Raw genomic sequence first — 21625 nt, forward strand, 5'->3', positions numbered from 1 at the left:
TTAAAAAGCAGCAGGCAATCCCCTCACCTTGCGGTATGTGCATGATGCTCACAGTGAAACCAGCCACGACGTCATTCACGAGGTGCTCCCTGACCCGGTATCGGGGTAACCAGTGCAGAATGGGAAATATGGAGTAGAGGAGGCTGAGCGGCGTGCAGGAGCAGCACGAGAGGAATTTGCGCTTCATCTGAAGGGGACAGAAGAGAAAACGAGCATTTAGCTCGACCCGATAGCGTCCGCTGCAACATTCTGTTCGAGCAACACTATCGTCTATCAAGTACGTACAATCAAAATCGTCTACCTTTCTCTTGTCCGGATCCAACTGCGAATGCGTTAGGAACAAGTTGACGGAAATGTTAGTATGTCTTTTTCCGAACTCAAACCTTCTGTTGTGCAGCAGTCAAAATAATTGAATTTAGTAATTTTAATACGAGTGGGAAAATATCCGGACTGTTTTTTTTTAGATAATATATTAAACGCTGACTGGAAAAGGTACTACAGTATACACACACGAAAGAAGTAAAAAAAAAAGAAAAGATTTTTAAGACTAACGATTGATAAAAAACAAAAAACGTTCTTTATTGCGCCTTACACAAAGTAACTCAAGGAACGTGTAATACATGCCACGTCATTTAATATATATATATATATATATATATATATATATATATATATATATACAGGGTGTTTTTTTTTAAGCTTAACAGATTTGTATAAAAAAAAACGTGAAAGGTACACTTATGCCGCTTGTGGAGTTGAGTTATACGGCCAGGGGGACATATTATAGGGGGCTAATCGTAACGATCAGTCGGCTAATTAATTAAAATTCGTTAATTAACTTTTAAATTAATGAAAATAGACATATGGTTTCAATTAGAAACTTGCTCAGCGTCATCGAAAACCCCTAAATCAGTCCTTTTCAGAAAGACTTTGAGCGCGTGAGAAGCGTAGTAGTGCACTAAAGTTACTGCTCTTTGAGCAGGTATACAAAGCTAGCGGTTGCGATAAGGCGCCTGCGCGATTTTTCCGCCTCTTATCTAGCACCAGCCTTGTACCTGCTCCACGAGTAGTAACTTTAGTACAATACTACGCTTCTCACGCGCCGAAAGTCTTTCTGAAAATGACTGATTTAGTGGTTTTTCATGACGCTGAGCAAGTTTCTAATTGGAACCATATGTCTATTTTTATTAATTAAAAAGTTAGTTAACGATTTTTAATTAATTAGCAGACTGATCGTTACGATTAGCCCCCTTTAATATGTCCCCCTGGCCGTATAAGTCACCTCCACAAGCGGCATAAGTTTACCCTTCACGGCTTTCTTTAAACAAATCTTTTAAGCTTAAAACAAAAATTCCTGTATATATATATATTCTGCCTCGGCGGTTATCTGTGAAGCCTGAGAAAAATTTGACGCCTAAACCTTGAGTATAACGTATCACTCGCAGAAGGCAAGGTGTTTGCCATAAATTCATATTACTTGAGACAGAACGTGAAGGTGGTTATTTGTCACGCCTGAAACATCTGCCCGTAGAAAGCAAGGTATTTGCCATAAACCCGTATTACTCGATACAGAAAGTGAAGGTGAGAAGTCGCCTTCACGGCAAGGTTCAAATGCAAACCTAGCAGAGTACTAGTGACGTTTTCTCACTTTTTGCGAGAGCGGTGAGTCCGTGCTGTCTTCCCCGTAGTTCTTGACGAGATCCTCCTGGTTCATGGCGTGCCGGTGGATCCTGATGCGGGGCTTGGAGCAGTCCAGGTTGTTGTTGCTGAGGTTCGGGTCCTGAGGAAAAACGAGCCCTGGTGGTTAGCGGTGTAAGAGCAATAGTCATGGTGTTTTTTGCATTCAGAGATTCTGGGACTGTGGAAATGAAAAACTGTACAAAACATCTTGATGACTCTCCAGCGGAAGAGGCATCAGCGGCAGAGCAGAGACTTCAGCGAATAAATGTGAGATAAATGAAGCATATCTCCTCAAAATTTTGTTCTGATATCTAGTTAACAGGGCAGATCTGCAAGTCTTAAGGCCTTCTTAATATATCCAATCCCACACAGACCGTTCCTAAATCAGTTCTTTTTTTATCTTCAAAGAACGTAACTACATTTAAGTGGACGATGGTGTACTATCGGAGACCACTTTAAAAAAATACATATATTTATATATATATAAAAAACGCGGCGACCCAGTCGTAGACAGTACTGGGGTCAATAACAGATGGAAGCAAGTTAAGAAAGCTGGTGCAAGCTTAGTGATAACATCGCTGACTGACTAACCCTGAAAAAAATTACGCGCATTTTCGGCCTCTTTTTTGTAACTTTGTCATACGTTCATATAGGAGATAATCTTATTTATTTTCAACGGGATGATAAAACGCATTCATAAAAAAATACTTTGAATATGTCTATCAATATTAAAGAAAGATAACTTTGTTTCAATTCAACTACATTACCCTCCACGACTAAAGTTAGCGGTCAGTGCGACGGTCGTCCAAGAAGGTACAGTTCACCCCTTATGTGCTTTACTCAAAATTCCCACAATTTCTGTCAAAAAAAAAAAAAACTGCTTCGCCTACGTATTTTACAAAATACACCTGATATGCTCTATCCAATATGTGCATAAACGAAAAGAGAATGAACAAGGGGGAGGGTCATAAAAGGCTTGTTCCACAAAATGCTACTTACGCCGTTCCGAGAGCACTTAAAGCGTACCGTCTAGTTTTAGAGTGCAAGGAAAGAATGGCCGTATATGGCAGGACACAGGCTAGCGCGAACAAGCGATCGCCGGTTTCTGTTGTTTCTCACCTAAAATCAAAGAGCTGTCGAAAAAAAAAAAAAAAACCTAATTACTTGTGTGCTAGCAAGCTCTTATGTGGGATACTAAGTGGCAAAATTTGATGCCCGGCAAAACCTTTTCTAAGTAAAATGCAAAAAAGCGTCGATATCCTGTTCGCGCTGGCAGTGTCGCAGAGTGTAGCAACGTACAAAAACCGACAAAACGCACCCGAGCCTACAGCATAGAAATTTGAAAGAAATTCAAAGATTCGTACCTGGATCCGTAAGACGAATCTGAGTGATTCGGAAGAGACACGGTACCTTGCTCTAGAGAGGAGCATGACAAATACGAAAGCCACTACCCTGTCACCGAAGATTGGCCGGGAATAGCTGGCGCGGAATAGAAGCGCTGGGTACGATAGTCCGGGCGGACGTAAACGGATCATCGGGACGGATGTAAACGGATAATCGGGGCGGATGTACAATCGGGAACAAAACTTTTTGCGGAGCATGGGAGCGCTGGCCGATACGCATTCCTGCGCCTCCTGATGGCGCCGGCGCCTGCTGCCGAGACTGGCACCTGGTGCGCGCCGGCGCATCCTATAACACTCGCAGGGATATCCATTCTCTCGTGTATGGCAGCCGTTCTCAGACTGTCGGTAACATGACGCGGGACGCCGCCTCGGAGGCAGCCGCGCCAAAGAGCCGAGCCTGTCAGTTGATGTGGGGAAGATTCCTTCGTCTGCCTTTGTCTCCTCCACCGTGGTCTCCTCCTCAGTCGTCGAATGCGTTAGAAAGCGGAATGCCGGCGTCCAGCGTTTGGTACTCGCCTTGAACGCCTCCGAACGTGTTCGATGACGGCGTTTGACATCCCCCGCGCGCCCTAGTCTCCTGTACTCCCTCAGTTTCTTGGCGCATAGGTTGCCGGAAGGTCTGTTTGGAATCGCATCATTAGTGGGCGCCAAACGTCAATTAAAGCCTGTATATTTAGGCGCAAATTTTGTGCTTTTTGGGGATATTTGACACTGATTGCTTTTGTTGTTGAGTCTACAGCTAATAATATATGTGCAGGATGCCGGGTCCCACCTACAAGCCCATCTGAGCTATTGGGGATCTGATCAATATTCTGCATATGTTTATTTTTGTACAAAAATATCGAAGCAATACTACACTGCCTCCAGACAGAGTTACAGACGTTACCATCAAGAATGTGAAGGAAAGTTAGAAGGTTACTCAGAGTATTTAACTAGGAGCGATATGCATAGGTATCTGCCATACCTAGGAGCGATATGCATAGGTATCTGCCATACTTTGAAATGAAATGGCAGACAGGGAAAGGCATTCCATTTCATTTCCGGTAAAGTTGCAGGTATGGAAATTTTCCTATTACAGTAAGGTTGCGTTGGAAACAACGCTTCTCAACCAGATCTCCTCGGCACAACTAGCAAACAACCATTAAGGCGTGTTCACACAGCACCGTTTTCTTACGTTTGACTGCGCGGTATACGAAGCACATCCGTGCATCGTATTCCGCGTGCCAAGCTAGTACGGACGTGCCGGTGAGTAAAGTCATTGGATCCGGGGTAATTAGTGTCATTGCTTTCCCTGCCTGATAGCTGGACACATACGAACATACAGACGCCCAAAACCTCGCAAGGCCATTGGTAGAAGATTGGTTTCATGGCAATCGCTATTTTTACTCCTTTCAAACCTCCGAAGCCTCGAAAGGGTCGTCCCGAATCAGCCGCGCCAAGAACGCTACGGAGCGTCATCGTACTAAAGGCGTACCTCGCCAATATGTAAGCGTAATTGGCACTGTATATGCAATCAACCTATTGATCATGCTTATCTCCATATATATCTTTTAATGAGCTTGTTCTACTCGCGTACTTTAAGACTGGATTTTTTTTTTTGAAATAGTGTCAAGCATCGACTCCGCATGTGGTATTAACGAAATCTTGGTACACAAGTATTGTCTTTTGAAAGCAATCTGTCGAAGCCGAAATTTTGGATCGGCTCACCAAGAATGAAGAGGTCAAGGGAAAACCGCTTATCCCATGAACCAAGATGGCTACCAAACGGAGAGCTGGGCGCTACTTTCCCAGGATCCTATGACTTCAGCAGTGACTTGCAGTCGGGTCTCGGCGTAGGCATACGCAACATATGTAAGGTAAATAAGCGGTACTGCGTGAACCAGCCTTTACTCGCCACTTGCTCGGTAAATGTTAAATGGTAAACGTGTTAAATGTTCTTTTCGCAAAAGAGGCGAAATTGGTAGCTCCGTTACAATTGAAGGAAACACGAGACAAATAATTTTAAATTTGCCGATTCGAATGAGGATTATCCTCATTCGAATCGACAAAAAAGTCGTTCCCCCTGACGGGACACTGTCAGGGGGAACGACTTCGGCGCTTTTTAGAGCGCAGCTCTTAGGGGCCCGTTTCCGGCTTGAGCGGCGTCGGCGTCGCAGTCGGCGTAACCGCTCGTAACACTCGTGACCCTCGTGAGGGTTACGAGGGTTACTCTCGCGAGGGTTACGAGGGTAACCCTCGTGATCCTCGTGAGGGTAGCAACCCTCGTAACCCTCACGAGGGTTACAAGGGTTACTCTCACGAGAGTTACGAGGGTTACCCTCACGAGGGTCACGAGGGTTATGAGAGTTACCCTCACGAGGGTCATGAGGGTTATGAGACCCTCACGAGGGTTACCCTCACAAGGGTTACTAGGGTTATGAGAGTTACCCTCACGTGAGAGTAACCCTCGTAACCCACACGAGGGCTACGAGGGTTACTCTCATGAGGGTTACGAGGGTTACCCTCACGAGGGTCACGAGGGTTATGAGAGTTACCCTCACGATGGTCACGAGGGTTACCCTCACGAGGGTCATGAGGGTTACCCCCTGAGGTCGCGTGACCCTCCGCTGAGGTCACGTGACCCCCCTCAGGTCACGTGACCCCCTGATGTCACGTGACCCCCTGATGTCACGTGACCCCTCCCCCGCCGAGGTCACGTGACCTCAGGGAGTCACCTATCCTTCAGTACCCTTCCATCCTATCCCTCAGTACCCTTCCATCCTTCTCCTCAAGAGCTGCGCTCTAATCCGGCGTTACAGGGAGTTGTAAACGGCTTTCATTTTTTGCATTTCATTTTCAAATGGTATAGGCGAGCATCGAAATTCACCACTATGGTTAATACCCCAATTGAGTACTTTCCGCCACTATAGTCGTTTCTGATCAGACTTCTTCAATACTGAGAGAAAAACAGAACAAACCGGGGATGGCTTGTTCACGCTAAAGGTGTGGCGGAGTGTATGTTTACGCTAATTTGAACGATTCAAATTATCTACAACGCTCAAAGCATCTATAACGTACACAGAAAAAGGTTGCTAGAATTTATCATCTTAGATATTCATATGTCTCATACGTATACCTTGAAGTGCTGAAATCATTACAGATATTTGAACTTGCAACAAGACGGTGTTCGCGCGACCATGTATTTTTGTTTAAATGTATAACACTGTTACTTCGACATAAGCTCATTAGTCTCATCTGTGCGCTATCATATATTTGGAAGCAATGTTCGAAAGTACCGAACGTTCCACGTTGAACACACAAACTATGTCACCATCGGGACGCATTAAACTATTTAAACGATCTAGACTTATCTGATATAGACATTTTCAGTAAAGATTTGTGCCGATGTAAAAAGCGCTTGACATGTATGTGGTTGATTTATATACATAGTCACTGCTGAGTGTTTTGTTCGATGTTGTTGTTTGCATTTTTTACCTTTCTCATTATTTATTTTCATTCTTGTTTTACTACTAACGAGTGCACCAGTGCTTAGGCTTCGGCTGTTACTGGGCACAATAAATGACAGTATTATTAAAGAACAAAAAGTAAGGGCGAAAACGAGCTGGTGTACATTGCACATGGTTGGAAAAACCCCGAGACTGCGGGTAAAACGACACAACACTAAAAATTCTCTAACCCGCAGTCTCGGGTTTTTTCCAACCATGTACAGTATTATTATTATTATAAATTGTATTATAGCAAAAGTAAAAAAAATGACTCGAGCATAGTAGAGCTAGACACTGAGAATAATGACGGTTTAATCATTATTTTTTTTATTAGCCGACACTCTCGCATTTACTGGGGTCAGGTATTTAGGGGCTTTTATTCACAACCTCTTACAACAAGGGTAGAAACTGAGGAAGGAATCATACTTTTGGTTTTTAATTTCTAGGCTAGGTGTCGCAAGCTACCGCCCGTTACAAGGGGTACAACTGTTATGATGCATCTAGAGGAGGAGATGAGAGCGCGTGAAGACCGCGGAGCACCGAGCTCTGGTAGAAATGACAAGGGTGTAGACGCCAAGCTAGCTGTCTTTGTCTCTAGTCATTGTTCGTACCCGAACGCCGAGGCGGTTGGCGTTGGAACAAGGAGTGGAGTCAAAGGCAGTTAGTTTTGAGTCTACTCACTTAATATTCCAACCAGAGTTCTGCGTTCTTACGCCTACGCGTACTCTGATCTCCTTCTCGGTTTGTGTACTTATAGAAAGTGGACTTGCATTCTGGAAGCAATTCTGGCTAACGATTAGAGAAAAAAGCCGTATACGTGGCTTGTACATGACGTCATTTCCGATGCTTTCAGAGAAAAGGGGAAGAATAAGCTACCCTCACCCCTCTTATCAGTATCCACCTTTGTGCCCCCCTCCCCCTCCCCCCTCCCCCCCCCCCCCCCGGTTATGCACAGACGCCTCACAAGATTATAGAATATTAAGCTGTCACTCAAAATTCTTACAAAAGCAGCTTCCCTCTCCTCCTTTTACATGGTGGTCAAAAGTATGCGATGTGACGTCAGTGGAAGGAGCCTTTAGTTCGTTTTGCACGGAAACAAATGAGGTCAGGCTGACACAATCCCCATTGCAACGCGTCTGAAGATAACAGCGGCTTTTGCAATCTCTTTTTTGACCCTGTCTGGGTGCGATATTAGATAGCATCCGCATTCACCCGAACGTCGTTCAGTGATGGAAATTTGGCATGAAATATTACAACGTTTCGACATTGTTTTTCTTTTGAGGCTATGCACCATAAAAAATAAATAAATAGAGATCAACTGAACTTAACTGAAGAACGCCGAGCTGCACCGATTTCATTTCATTTATTGACCTCAAGAGCATCTATTGATTCATTACATGAGGGGGAATGAGAAGGATGGATATTGAGTAGAGGTTAAGGTTTGCTGGCTTTCCCTCTACTTCCTGTTCGAACGCCGCCGTTAGAACGCGAGAGGAGCAGACAACGCTCCTGTCTTCTCCAATTGGAGTGAAACAGCGGGTCGTACAAGGCAAAGGCAACTATAGCCTCGCGTCTATGCACCAATCCTTCCGATCAAAATCTCGGCACTCTGATACCCCCGCGGATACTCCTCACCTCGCCTATCTCCGTCTCACACCGTGTATACTATCTTGAGTGCTATCGTAGGCCCTAGCGTGAATGCGACGCTTTTTATGGGGCTTTATTTCAAGGGGCCTTTCAACAAGCAACGCCTTCTCAGAGACAGGTGTTTGTGCCTTCCAAACTCTTCAGGAAACTCTTGAGATTAAGTATATCAGCTGTATGCCTCGTTAAGAGCTACAAAAACGGTTAGGGCTGAGAATGCCCTGCTGCTTTTATCAATCCACCGAAAACAACGGCATGGTAAATCTGCGCAGAAGATTTGGTGCTGGAAAAAGGTTAAACTTTTTTTTCCCATCCAACTTATAGGGTAGAACGTAGTATGCTTATAATAAATGAGCTACGCACTTTTTTTTTTTTGCTTTATTTATGTTAGCATGTTTTTTGACGTTAGGGATACTACGGCGTACTCAAGACTTTTCGGAAAATTATAATAGTTTTTTTTTTTATCGAGGTCCTTACTATAACGGTGAATCAATCTATTCAGCAATCGATGGACTGACTGCGATTTGAGAAAATATGATTCCACACACCTCGCAGCGTGTTCCGATTGTCTTAATGCAGCAATAAACTCTGTCCGACTCGAAATATATTTTTTTAATTGGGCATAAATTTGCTAAATTTGACAGTAGTATAGAGAACGCAAAATCCCAATAAGCGACAAAAAAAAAAGGAAAAAAAAGTTATTGTCATTTGGATGCTATACCCCGTTTCCCGATAACTTGGCGAACTGTGGAGGCTACGGCCCCGCGAACGAATAAGAGCGTTGGGGCAAGCCACGTGATAACACTCCATTCTCGAGACCACGGGGGCTTCGTTACCGCCACAGCAACAGCGCCGTCCCGACAAAAAAGTAGTTCTAGGCTTCTTTTTTGTTTTAACGGCAATTGAACTGGTGCGACACCCATCTCTGTCATGAATATATATATATATTAAAGAAACAAGGAATAAATATTCACGAAGTTTTAAGTTTTAATCATACTTTAAAAAAAAAAAGGGGGAGGGGGGGGGGGGGGGGGAAGGGACGACACAACAGTATTTTCTGCATTTTTTTAGAGCTTGTTTTTCTCCTTGTCGCGCCATGGCCGTTGGTGATCTCGGCCATGTAATCAACCGCTTCCGTTCAAAATATCGCACTGGGCCCTGCCATTAGCACCTGCCAGAGGTTCGCGGGTAAATTGAGCGTATGGTTGTCTCGTGAGCTGTTCCCGAAGATCTCGCTATTCTAGCGGACGTCAATGTTGCGGCGGTGGACGTTTATCCGATGTTTGTTGGTTTTGCAGCAGATGATTCATGAACTGCGAACGACATGTGGCGCATGTGGCGCAGTGACACACGGTCTCGTGACGCCGTGTCACGTGCCTCGTTCTGACGCTCTTATTAAGTCGTAGAGGATGTAGCCTCCGCAGTTGGCCAATAAATCGTGAAACGGTGTATAGACTGGGTTGTCCAGATTAGCGCGACGCTTCCCTGCCTGAAATCCATCTCGAACATTCGGACCTGTACACTCCTGGCGCCTTCTCTCAAACGTTGTCAGCAAAACTCGGGAAACATTTGATCTCAGCCAAACAACTGTACAGCTTCTAATATTAATTAATACTACTTACAAACTCAGAAACTTATGAGCCTTTTTGCTAGGCCCGACGTATTTGTTTGTGCTGGTTCCTATGTAACACTTTCGAACGCTCTTTGATATGTGAACTCCATAATAAATAAACGTGATATACAAGAAAATAAGGAAATAATGAGGCTCGCAGATAGCACATGACGAAATCAAAATGTCAATACTGGGTTAAAAACATTTTGTTCCTAAGGAAGTTTTTGTTTTGACACCAGTATTAACCCCTGCAAAATTGCAATTCTCGTAAACCCCAACGCACCGGGGCCAAGCAGTCTCTATAAACGGTCGTGATCGATGGCATGAGGTGTTTGTAGCACAATGAACAATTGACACTAAGTAGGAACTCGCAATAAAGCTAACACGGAATGTCTCGCAACGTTGGCCATCGTTTGGCAAGACGCTCTTAAAGATGTCGGCGCAAGGTCTTAAAAATGTATACATCATAAATGGCTGCACGTCTGACCGACGGTTTGTCCGAGCCTCCACAAGTAAATATTCTGCGATAAATCAAAGTCTAAGACTGCGAATGCATATAGTTTCGACCGCCGTTCATGCGCAGAACGTTTCCCGCGACTTAGTCATTGACGTCTTTACGTGTTACTCTCACGAGGCGTATAGGGAGTATTCACTGGACGCCATATTTGTGGGTGCTGTTTAGAGCGCATGCTCAGAACAAGCTTAGATCAATAGGCTGCTAAGACCGGCACTCTTGATGGTGCGGAATGCGCGTTGCAAAAAAAATCTGCTAAAGCTCGCCGCCAGCACGCGCTCAGCTGGCGCGCACACATATATGGCCGCCAGTGAATACTCCCTATAGTCACTGGCAGGACGAGGACGTTAGGGATGTCATTCAGGTGTCCCGCCCGAAGCGTCAGCTTCATACCTTAAATAACGCTTCGGCGTTTGCCTCGTCGACCGTGCACGGGCAGCCAAATCACGACGGAACAGAACAAACGCCTGCTGAAGGCTGGCTATTCGAAAAGAGAGGAACTACCGTTCTCATTTCCACTGGCTACAACAACGAAAAATAGACGCCAACAGAGCAAAAATATAATTTTTGAGATCGGCCACATATGACGGCCTTATAATCGGAGGTGGCCCTTTTAGTTTTCGTGCTGTCACCAAAAACGGTTTACCTTAGGCAACAGGACAACAGCCATGGGGGAAATCGAGTTGAGGGCAATTGACTCGAGCAAAGAGTAGACAGCCGAAGACCCACCTAGAGAATTTTAAGCCGCAGTCGGACTGCCAATAGATCATAAAACAGACAGTCTGGAGACACAGTCTCAGGCGTGTTTCTTCCTTTTATGATGGTACATCGGCCAAACAAAAACTGTCTAAAGACATGTTTAAAGCACACAAATGTATCAAGCGCTTCAAAGATGCTTGAAACGTGTCCCCAGACAACTCTGCCATCACGTCTGCAACAAACACAGCGTTTTCTGTAGGATTTTGTTTTTGTATGATGTATGAGCAGAGCAACCGCGGCTTTAGGCTGTCGGTGCAGACACAAACACCAACTTTACCAATCGGAGGCGCCACTGCAGCAGGATTTGACCCGCTCACCTTGGCGTCCTCCATGATCCACCAGGGCACGACCACGGTGGACCCGGACAGCGTGGGCTCGTGGGGTCCCTCGGGGGCGTTCCTGTCCACGATGGAGCCGTAGCCTTCCTCGGCCATGCTGAAGCCGTCGTTGATGTGCGCCTTGAGCCCGGGCTCGGACGCGGACAGCGACCCTCCGCCGCTCGCCCCGCGGTCCGGGTCTGCATTGATCAGCAACAGGTCCCCGGAGAGGCGACGTGAGCGAGAGCCCCTCAGAGAGAACATTGCTATGACAAGTCCTCGCGCGGAAGCGTTCCGTCCAACTCATTTCAGCTAGCGGGCGAGCGAGTGTGCGTGAGTGCGTGCGGTTAACTTAATCTTATCGTGCGCCTATCGATTTGTTTGTTCCAGGCCGTACCACCGGAAGATGCATCTTCTACAGTGATTGTTCTAAAAAAACAATACGAGAACGTCGGAGTTTTGTTTTTTGCAAAGATTCTACGAGTGTAGTATCTTTGAAGTACCCAAAGCGAATGCAGAAAAAAAATGCTCAAATTCATTGCGCGCGAAAGAGTTCGAACACGTATTGTTATCTTCCGGGTAGACGGGGGAATTTGAATAAAAGAGGCAATTTTAAAGAAACGAAGTCTCTAATGTAAGGTCGCGTTAAAAGTTGGAATGTCACTATATCAGTATGATAAATGTTCAATTAAAACAGAAATTAAAAAGAAGAAGAAAAAAAAGTTTTATTGACCGATGGGAAGTAATGACTAGAAAATATTTAACTATTGTGTCCGGTAATCAAAAATAGTGTGTACTTTAGTAGGACAGAGTTTTAACAAAGTTGCTTTCAGATCTTTATCTTTAAGACTGAACTTCGTTCTGCTAATGAGAAACTATCTATTGGCCTCTGCGCCTTCAATAATAGCAAATATCCACTATGGTATCCTGAAATAAGTAAAGGATTAAACATCTATGCCTTCTTGTCTAAAGCGTATATATTAAGCGAGCGTGAATTGTAAAAAGAAAAAAAAAAGAAAAGAGAAAAGAAAAAGTTTGCGGTAAAAATACTTTTACCGCCAAACTTCCCAAACCAACGCGTGGTATATAAATGTGCCTACGCGAGTTGGTATTACAGTCACTGACACGATGACCTGGGCATCTAGTTAGCCTGCCTTCGGCCGTACTTTGGCTGCGCCTGCATGCTCGAGGCTTACGACACGCCGAAGTGTAATCGAAGCTAGGAAGTTTGCGCTGCAGGCAGAACAACTGAACTGTCTCCCCCCGTTCTCATCCCGGCATTTACTGATTACTGCTTGATGCACCAGAACGTTCGACAGGAGCACGGATCCAGCAACCGCCAAGGATCGTCTAGGGTGCCTCGATGTCCTTTTCGGGACACGTACTGTACGAGGTATACAGGGTGTTTTACGAAAGGTGGACAAATTCGATATTGCGAAAACTACGCGTCGCAACAAAAAAAGGCTTGTGTTGTTTTGATCCTGGGCCAGGGGCGCATTTAGAAAAACTATTAAAGTCCGGGGTAATTAGGTTGTTAAATATTTTTGCGTAATTAACTTTTTAATATGGTGTTTAGGGGCATGCTTTCACTTAAAAAATTGCTCAGCATCATCGCAGCAGAGGTTGGTTGCACTATCTCTCCACGGGGCGCGGTGCCGCCGGGGCCGAGATGGGCTCGGATAGCAAACCGAAACTTAAAAACCCGTCGAGTTTGTGCGGTTTTTCAGAAAGCCGTAAAATGCTTCGCGTGCCTTCTATCGTTTTGCAATTTGTTGATTTAGTGTTTTGTGATGATGCTGAGCAATTTTCTAATTGAAACCATGCCCTTTACCACAATATTAAAAAAGTTAATTACGAATAAATAACTAACCTAATTATATTGGACTTTAATATTTTTCCTAAACAGGCCCCTGGTCCAGGACCAAAACGACAAAAGCCTTTTTTGTTACGACCCGTAGGTTTCGCAATATCGAATTTGTCCACCTTTCGTGAAACACCCTGTATAGGTGAGGACACACAGCACGGCGAGGGTTAGCGATTCAATCGGCCAGACAAAAAGGGAATTGTCGTAAATAGTTTCTTCCGTCCTGCAACGCTCTCTGCAACCCGCTACGAGATCGTGAACTCAGCCGACAAAACAAGCGACGCGCATGCACACTAGCGTCGTCTTCGTTGGGGAGAGCGTAGCGGTGTAGACAAAACTATATACGAAATCTCCCTAAAGTCCCTTTGGCGCGCTCTAGAGTATACCCTCAACCGACAGCATCTCTGCAATCAAAAGCAACGCAACTGAGGAAAAAAAAAAAAAAAGCGTGTCGTTGTTATGGCACCTGGGCACGCGCTCTTTCAACACCGCCTAGAATAACGAAGGCCTCCGAACGCTCCACCATTCCTTCATGAAACGTCATCAGAGTTGAATCGCGCTAACGCGGCAATCGGGTCCGAGCCCGACCTTCGGCGCGCTGATTGGACACGAGCCCCAGACGAACATTGACACAGCCCTCGGGACCAATCTCGAACTTCGATCGATCTGACTGTGATGACAGTGCGATCCCGGTGCGCACAGCGGAAGCCTCTCTAGGTGGTGTTGGTTCTTTACGCCAGTGTCTGCTTTTAGCTTGACGAGTCACGGCTTGTACGCCGCGCCAATAACCTTTTCGCTCCAACGCGTTCATATAACGAAAATAGTTTTTACTACCGTTGAAGCACGAAAATAGAGTCAATGACGAACCGGTGTTTAAGAAATGCAAGTAGTGCAAGTGATAAGTTTGATCTGAAGTGGCGCACCAAGAAAACGACTTCATAAACAAGCATGTCTCCCGTAGAGAACGAACAGACTGCAATTAGCCGCATTTTGGGGAGCCATCTGGTGGAGGAGAGAACTCTATCTGGCTGCGGCGACGCGTTTGGTGTAAAACCCTATATATATTATTCAGTGGTTCTCCGGTGGAGGAGAGAACTCTGTCTGGCTGCGGCGACGCGTTTGGTGTAAAGGCTATATATATTATTCAGTGGTTCAGGGTAATGACATTCTTCGCAGTACCCAATGTGAAAAGCGCGGGCTCACGGGTAAAATAAGAAAAATATCGCCGGAAAGAAATTTCTGCCGTAACAGAGTTGACGCCGAAAGCGCGTGCCGGGAAACACTGTTTCACGCGACCCAAAACAAACAAGAAGTATGAACATTTACATCAAACGATCAGATGTCATCACCCTTAGGCAAAACGCTCGTGAAGTGCACCCCAGCATTGTCGTTGCCGCACCCTCACCTTAAGATAGAAGGTACGGTTGTACAGCTCGCGAAGTACGGCTCGCTGTCACGTCCAGCCAGCCGCTCTGCAGTCCGAAGCTTCCGTAACGAGCCAAGGCGGCCTCCCCGAGCAGCGCGTTCTGAACCGCACACCAGCGGCCGCTTCTATAGCGACGCCAGGTTTGGCGAGAGAGAACTAATCAAAGCCGAGAGAGAACCACCTTCCCTCTCGCTCTCCTTTCCATTCAAGATGACGTCGGCAAGTTCGCTCTTGTTATTTCAACCACGCGAGAGCCCATAACACGAGCGACGCATTTCACGCGTGCAGTGCAGATTTAACGGTCTTGCGCAACCCGAAGCCGGCAACCACGCAAGTCACGGTCAATTTGGAGCGAGTCAAGGCTGGGCATTCCTCGAAGGGCGCCTGTCTTCTCGCTCTATATTCGATCACGCGAGCGGAATAATTCCATCCTCGCGGAAACTAACCAAGTTTCTTTTTGTTTTCTTCTTCCTTTACGCTCACAATGGTCTGGAGGCAGCGCGAAGGAGAGGGCGGAAAGCAAATCAGCCGCTAGTTTAACTAGAGATTGCAAACCCGCGAAGGCAAGGAGCGCGGTGACAATGCACTTTTGATGCTTCTTCATTGCCTTCCTCTGATCGTAGTGTCGGCTGCGTTGAGACGGTGTGCAACGGAGAATGGGAGTCGTTTTATTCCGAAAATCGAATGAATACGCGCCACGTGATGGGGCTCCAACGGGTCTTCCAGTATCGGAGGAGATTGTCACGTGTGTGAGTGTTTCAGTCGCAACGGCGTCTCAGCTGCACCGCTCGATTACGACCAGAGTTTAAAGATGCTCCGCTCAAAGGTTCATTGCCGGGGAGAAGTGGCGCTGGGCTGTATGGCGGCCAAGGCCGAGCGTGGTATATAACAAATTCAGCGTCTAGACGAGTAGCCGTCGAGGCAATGGCACGTTCTTCTAGTGTCTTTGCGGGCTTCCGGGAGCAGGCCTGCGGGACGACTGTCGCTGCCGAACAGGTTCTCTGTGCGGAGGGGACAACCGCGCAACTGCCTTGAGCTTGTGCGGTCACAGCGCTCTTGGAAATCGAGGGGCAGCTGGGTGGTGTCGAGTTGGAAGGCCGACAGGAGCAATTAGGGTAATCACGCTGGCGTTTAGCCGACAATTTCCTTCCGGAGTGTCCCATTCAGACTGTTCGTTGGTTCTCATATTCAGTCTATCGGGTAATCGATCCTTCGGGTGGAAACTTCGATGGAGGCTGACGATTACGGTTTGTACGAAGGTGTACAAACGAAGGGACACTAATAGTTTTGAGCATTCGCAGCTAAACGCGTGATTCGTCGAGGACTCGTTATTCTCTTAAGACCTCGATATACGACACACATACAATTCTCGGACACAGGATGCTTCGATATAACGGAGGTGTCCCTGACTGGCGAATGTATCTAGGAATATGTGATGTATAATTCTGTGTTTTGTGCGTCTGTTTGGTTACAACTGTACATTCGTAACTTTTCAAATGTTGTGTTAGAATCTTCTATATATAAGTAATCACGGTTTCGCCTCAATCACTATCGCCCCCTGGCGCACTAGAAAGGCGACTGGGCGATGAAGACCTCTCTGGCATCAAAAAAGGATCTTTAAAGAACCCCTGAAAAAGTTTTCACGAAGAACCGTTTCAGGGTGTGCTGAAAAAAACTTCTGAGGCTGCAGAATACAGCCAAGTAAAAAAAAACCTAAGAGTTCTTTTACGATCAGATTTTTTTAGAGTGCAAACTAAACTCATATTCCAAACATCCGTCGCAAATCTTCGTGTGGACATTTCCCACTTCTCGCAGACTGCGTGCGCTGTAAGCTGCCTTCGTGTTTCTCACGTACGTCATTCGCGTACTTGCGAGAACACTGAAATACCTCTTGCCTCATGTTTTTGGTTGTTCTTTGAGTGGGCTAAGGAGTTTTTCATTAGCGCTCGCTTGGCAGAGACCGCGACCCATTATTTACTGAGGGGGAATGCCAGGAAGTGCATGATAGACGTTCGTAATCCGTTTACCCCTTAGCTGACAATGCGGTGAAAGCTACGTGCTCGGTGAACCAGTCACGCGTCTAGATTTTGCCACGTGATCCAGCCTTCACTCTACACTCACGCGCAGAGACCGAAGTCGGGTGGGGAGAGGAAGAAGGTGCATTGGTACTGCGAGCGCGTAGCTCCCACCGCACTGTCAGCCTATGCTTTAACGGGGTAGGGGCTTCCTTGCGTCATTCTGGCGAAAGACTGGTAATTCATACCCTTTCCAGCCTTCTCGTCCACTGGTCACGTTCAGCTTAACTGGAAGTCTAAGAAGTTCCCACAATTTGTGCTTGCTTCAAACAATACCGATCGTAAAATTTCCAGCCCTATAGCATAGAGGAAATGCATGAACAACCGAGGTTGGCATTCAAACAAGAAAAGTAGACTACTGCGTTATTTTTCAGCGGCAATCATACATTTTAAGCAATATAGTTGGCATTATGAAGTCCACATAGCCGCCTGATTATATTTTATTTTATATATTTTTCATGAATATGTCTTATGATTAGTCAGCAGAACTTGAAAATAAGTATCGCTGAATCTTCGAAGGCTTCCAGGAGACTTTTGTAAAGTTCATCTTACATACTTTAGAATTAAATGTTATAGAGCGAGTCATTGCTTCCCGCCTTCCAGACGGCTGGACTTAAGGTTTCTTGAAGTTGGTTCTGGTGCCGTTTGACTGATATTTAATCTAAATGTATATATAAACCAGAAGAGGTCCAAGGAGACACTGCACAACAGGAAAGCGGCAGATGCTGGTATTGTGTCGTTTTGTTGTATCCGATTTCCTTCTTCCTTATCGTTCATCCGCTTTCACGAGGATGGAACATACTTCTGAGCCAAAGTCGTAGACGACGCGCTGTCGCAAGGTCGCTGCACTTTATTAACAGTCGGAAGTAATTGCATCGCTAGGAAGTACGCACATGACGAGAGAGCGGCCTCACTGCAGTAAGCTCAGAAATGGAGCGTGTAGGTATTTTTCGAGACTAGTTGCAAGGATAGAGATCAGGCGAGAAACAAACGTGATAAGACACGGAACAAAAGTGGGTAGATAATGGACAACAAAAAAGAGCTGGTAGCCGGTAAGACATGTACAATAAATATACTTCGGTTCCCCTTAAGTTCGATTGCGGTCAAACCTGGAAGACAAGCAGGCGCATACACAAGCACACAAAAAGCGGATAGTCACGGCGCCCTCTATGCGATGGAATGTATGTGCCGATATATGAGTACGCAAAGAAAGATGGCATAGAACAGGACGTGGCGCTTTGGGCACTGCTTGATTGGCTCCTCGGCCAATCTCTGTTCGTATCCCCGACGGCGTTGGGACCACCGTAGTTCGGACTTAAGGTAAAACGAAGTATAATAAAGAGAGGGAAGATATAATATTTTTAGTAGCCCGTCATGAGCGTCAGGATTACACTCGTCTACTATGCTTTCTGGCGAAATGGAAACCAGTCCTGGGGCCTTCATTTGGACACTTGACGAAAAAGTCGGCGAGAAATCTGGCGGCAGTGATTGGCCAACGCCGCACTTGACCGTGGCGCCGGTCAATGTAAAAACGATTTCTTTTGAAAGGCCGCAACGAGGTTTAGTAGAGCTAATAGGTGCAGTGAAAATGTTTATTGACTCAAGCCTGCTCAAGTTTTTCTTATAAAAGAGTTATTCAATATAGAGTTTACATCTTCAAACGTGCGTTCCTCTACTTCGGTTACTGTGAACCTTGATGTCATGCCATTTGTGATGGTGCATGTTTGAACAAAACGGTATAATCACGGTAACGTTTCGCTTGTTCTAGTAATCAGTTATTAAAGTATGCTTTGGCCGAATCATATAGATGCTTACACAGCAAAGCCGTGTTCGATTTATACGTTTGCTGTCAGCAATTATTTGCCATCTTTGTCGATATGCCGAGCTCATCTTTAGGAATAATGCATTCCCGTCTTCAACATTATCGACACATTCACGAAATATCGGTGCGAATAAACGATGCTTTAAATGCAACAGCATTCCGTTAGCGCCCCCTCCCCCTCCCGCTCCAAAATTTAATATCCTTCCTTTGCAGTATCAGCATCGTTCATCCTTCCTAAGCATCGCCACGTAACTTTGGAAAGAGATCAATGTTTTAAAAATGTGTGGGCATTGAACTCTTTGCTACCCTGTATATGGTTCATCGTAATTTATTCAGAGGATTATGGCTCTCCTAGAATATAGCATATCGACGTAGTCTGAGGCGAAGCACCGCGGAAACACAGTCCGTTTTTGTATTTTCAATGAAGGTAGCTAAACCCGACAGCAGAAACAAGCAAGCAAACCACCGCGAGCCGTATAACCCGCAGTATCAGAATTCCTGAGTAATTGTCACGTTCTTCGTGTGAGAAACGATGTTTACAAACTTTTTAAAAAGGAAATAACTCCTTCTTCGCGACTAAATAAATAAAAAAATAACCTTGATATGCGAGTACCCGCCTGAAGAACACACTTTTTCCAGAAACAAACTAATGATGTAAAAAACGTGAATAGCAAGCGGTGCAGACACCTCCTGAAACACGGACTGGCAATTCTTTTTCATGGCTATGCGATATCCTGTCCTTCAGTTAAGCAGCGGAAAGAAAGAACGGGAACGCGAGAGTTTATCAGAGGTCATCCGCTGCTTTCCTTGGCGGGAATAGATTTCAATGTATCGTGAACAAATAGCGAGGCTGAGGCATCGACACTGACCCAGACGCAGTCTTGAACGTCTTTGCACCGAAGGGAAGGACGTCGGCGTGCAGTGTACGAACCAATTAAATAAATCGTTCAGACGTTTAAAGGCGGTCAGGGATATCAAAACCAGCCCGGAATTTTAAAATGAAGGGTGTATTTCTGCTCCTGTGTTTCTGGCTACTAGAATATACATTTGCTGATCTTGCTGCAAGCCAAACACAAGAAAGGGTAACCGGATTGTAGCCAACTAAGATAGGGTCACTAAAGTGATACGATCATAAACAAGAGTGACAAAGGTAAGAATTGAGCATACATTTTCTTAAAAATCTCGCACTATAATGAAGCTGTGGAATACAAATCAGGGTCAATGCAATGCATGCAAGAAAAACTACACCTTTCCAGCGCTATTCACCAAAGCAAAATATGCCCAGTCACGGGGGTGTTGACGGATGCGCGGCTTATATTTCGTAGAAGAGAGCCACTGGGCATGCTAAAAAAACTTCCCCAGCCCAGCAAAAAAAAAAAAAAAAAAATAGGGCAGCGGGGCAGCGCGAAGAATGCGGTTAGTGGGATGATCTTAAGCAGCACCTGGGGTCTATTCTTGTATTATGAAACTCGTAGATGCAAGTTCATGATGCGTCAAACGACTCGTACAAGTGAAAAACAACAACCTAAATGCCATTCATTGTCATATAAATTCTCCGTCGTCAAGCGCCAGGACACGCTCACACGTGGGAGTTGGGCAAAACAACGAACCACGCTCATTTCGCCTTGCAAAGCAAGTAAAACGTCGGGAGGAAGCTCTTCTGCGAGTGCGCATGGAAAGCCGCCAAGACCCCATCAATCATTTGGTCACAAAAACAGGTTTGTTTTGACTACCTAGCAAGTTCCGGAGCGGTGCACACATTTAGTTGCGAAATACACTCTAAGAAATGCCTGCGCGTCTCCTTACCCGAAAAACACTTGAAGAGCCAATCTCTGCGATCTACGAAATCAGCTCAGCGAATGACAAGGCTGAACACCCGTTTAGATCTAAAAATGAAGTCTGCGTTGTGGCATTACGCGATGCAGAGCGTCATGCTTTGCATTGCGTAATGCCACAGCACAGACTTAACTTTGAGGCCTAAACAGATGATCCGCTTCATCATTCGCTGAGCTGATTTTGTAGATCGCAGAGATTGGCTCTTTGTGTGTTTTGCGGGAAAGTAGACGCGCAGGCATTTCTTAGAGTGTAGCTCAAAGATAATACATTCGAGAGGTGAATAAGCTTAAAAAAAAAGACAAAGCGCAAATAACATATATATTAGCCTTAATTAAAACAGTATCATTGATGTGAGTGAGCGACGCGGGGAGAGAGTTTTAATCAATCGTTGGTGAAGGTATAAAAACAATGACGAAGTTACATTTCAAAATTGGGGGTGCCGACGTAATGTGAAAGATTTCGCGACAACGCATTAAAAGGGTGAAAGGATTTTTTTTTATTTTAGTTTTTGTCGGTGACGGCGGCAGTGAAGATGAGGACGGTGGTAGTACTATCAATAGCTAGTGAAGGACCTGGCCGCAACCGCGTGGGTGCAACCATTCGTCACCCCCCCCCCCCCCCCCTCCCCAAGTTATATTTTGAACTACTTGTTCCCCCCTTAATTATTCGCCCCGGCCATCGAGGCCAGACTGAAAAGTAAATGGAAAAGACGTCTGAAAGTCATTTGGCGAGTAGTCTAATAGGCGTCCGCTGCATTTCATTCGGTTGTTTGACGGGGTTGTTGCTGAGATTATCTGTACGGTACTGCACTTTTCGGGTTAGCCTGTGACTGCGAAAATTGGGTCGCAGCTATTTCCGCCGCGCGGTGGCGCTCGATGCCGGACTAGGATTGAGGAAGCTGCTCGCTCTCCGTTTACATTTGATATCAAAGAGCGCACTCACTGACGGTCACATAAGATACGAAATTTGAAGTCTTTGCAAACAGTTCTAGAGGATGGGTTTGTGAGCTTCTCCTGCCCGCAGTGGGCCAATTAACGTCATTCGTTTATGACGGCAACTAGAATAAATGGACCAATAAGTCTCTGCGTAGGGCTGTCGGTGCGGTTAGTTCACGCCATAGGGCAGGACCATTAGCTCAGTGCCCATGCTCAGGAACGTAGTGAATATGCCCAACTTTTTTTGATCAAT

At 45.6% G+C, this 21625-nt stretch overlaps 1 protein-coding gene across 1 annotated transcript in view; it reads right to left on the reverse strand.

The window, feature by feature from the left end:
* The window catches only part of LOC8030401 (solute carrier family 26 member 6), a 180864-nt gene that overhangs the window by 22993 nt on the left and 136246 nt on the right, over positions 1-21625 (reverse strand). Inside the window, exons 2-4 of the mRNA XM_042291908.1 lie at positions 11415-11614; positions 1649-1780; positions 28-187 (exon numbers count right to left, since the gene is read on the reverse strand). Coding sequence (XP_042147842.1) covers positions 28-187; positions 1649-1780; positions 11415-11614 — 492 coding nt within the window. The remainder of the gene's footprint in view (positions 1-27; positions 188-1648; positions 1781-11414; positions 11615-21625) is intronic.

This window comes from Ixodes scapularis, unplaced genomic scaffold, assembly GCF_016920785.2.
Source record: "Ixodes scapularis isolate PalLabHiFi unplaced genomic scaffold, ASM1692078v2 PGA_scaffold2__306_contigs__length_199485367, whole genome shotgun sequence".
Taxonomy (NCBI): domain Eukaryota; kingdom Metazoa; phylum Arthropoda; class Arachnida; order Ixodida; family Ixodidae; genus Ixodes; species Ixodes scapularis.